Source organism: Penaeus monodon, chromosome 30 (genome assembly GCF_015228065.2).
Source record: "Penaeus monodon isolate SGIC_2016 chromosome 30, NSTDA_Pmon_1, whole genome shotgun sequence".
Taxonomy (NCBI): domain Eukaryota; kingdom Metazoa; phylum Arthropoda; class Malacostraca; order Decapoda; family Penaeidae; genus Penaeus; species Penaeus monodon.
In genome coordinates, this window is record NC_051415.1 from 23,111,280 (window position 1) to 23,112,357 (window position 1,078).

At 36.1% G+C, this 1,078-nt stretch overlaps 1 protein-coding gene across 1 annotated transcript; it reads left to right on the plus strand.

The window, feature by feature from the left end:
- Positions 1 to 307: 307 nt before the first annotated feature.
- Positions 308 to 1,078, plus strand: LOC119592643 (mitoferrin-2-like). The gene is made up of 2 exons (XM_037941556.1): positions 308 to 561; positions 750 to 1,078. The coding sequence occupies exons 1-2, from the start codon at positions 318 to 320 to the stop codon at positions 875 to 877; spliced, it is 372 nt and encodes a 123-aa protein (XP_037797484.1). The 5' UTR covers positions 308 to 317; the 3' UTR covers positions 878 to 1,078.

A 1,078-nucleotide genomic window follows, 5' to 3' on the forward strand; every position in this document is an offset into this window, starting at 1 on the left:
AAAAAAAGAAAAATTCTTGAGTTGAAACAGCCACAGGCTTTCCTATTATTCAGAGAATTACATGATAATACATTGTCATTGTAATGCCTCTGACTTGCCGTAAATTTATTAGACTAGTTTGAATTAAATCATGAATCTTGAAATATGAGGAAGTGGGAAAGCTTTGATTATGTGCAAATTTATTTTTTTCTATCGTTTCTGTTTTATAGAATAGGGGAAACAGCTTGTTTTTAAATGAAAGTCACTCATAACACTAGGTCATATGTTTATTAATTTTACAGTATATGAATGAGCACTACTCGTATATTTAAAGATACATGTACTTTGTTTTTCTCCAGACAAGAATGCAAAGTTTAGCACCATCTCCAGAGGCAGCTTACAGATCCATCCGAGAAGGTTTAGTGAAGATGGTGAGCTCTGAGGGCATCATGAGACCCCTTGGAGGTGTGAGTGCTGTCGTCATAGGGGCTGGACCAGCTCACGCTCTCTACTTCTCAGCTTATGAAAAAATCAAGAGCACCTTTCCTTCCAACAATTCTCTACAAATTCATGCTACCAATGGTGAGATTATGGAGATATTTATTTTCAAACTTGCTTTGTACTGAGATCTTGGTTTGTGATCTGTGTTGAGATAACAAGATATTTCAGAACCCCAATAAATAAAATCAGATTTTCTGCATTACATCCAGATATTAGGAAGAAAGTACTAATAAAGGTCATAAGAAATTAATAGGAAGTGTGATTTCCAGCTGCTGCTGGATGTGGAGCAACTCTTCTGCATGATGCCATAATGGTCCCTGCTGACTGTAAGTTGTCTGCCATGTTTCCTTTGTTTTCTAGTTGTAGTGCTGGGAAACTTGTACTCCAAAGTACATAGGCCTGTGAGAGCTTTCTCTTTTCTTGTTCCTTGTTGCTCACTTTTGCTCATCTGATTGGTTCATCACTCTTCCTCTCACTTTTATTTTGTATTGTCAGTCCTTTAGTACTTTTTCTCTTAAGTTTTCTATATCACCATCAGTTTTCATAAGTGTAAGCTAACTAATAGAAAAGCAAAATACATCGTTCTGGTTTCTTTGTA

What these genes read in the sequence shown, in the direction of transcription:
- LOC119592643 (XM_037941556.1), top strand. Translation starts at nt 318, where the DNA reads ATGTACTTTGTTTTTCTCCAGACAAGAATGCAAAGTTTAGCACCATCT. An exon ending in ACAAATTCATGCTACCAATG is followed by an intron (nt 562 to 749) that starts GTGAGATTATGG and finishes TGTGATTTCCAG; the next exon opens with CTGCTGCTGGATGTGGAGCA.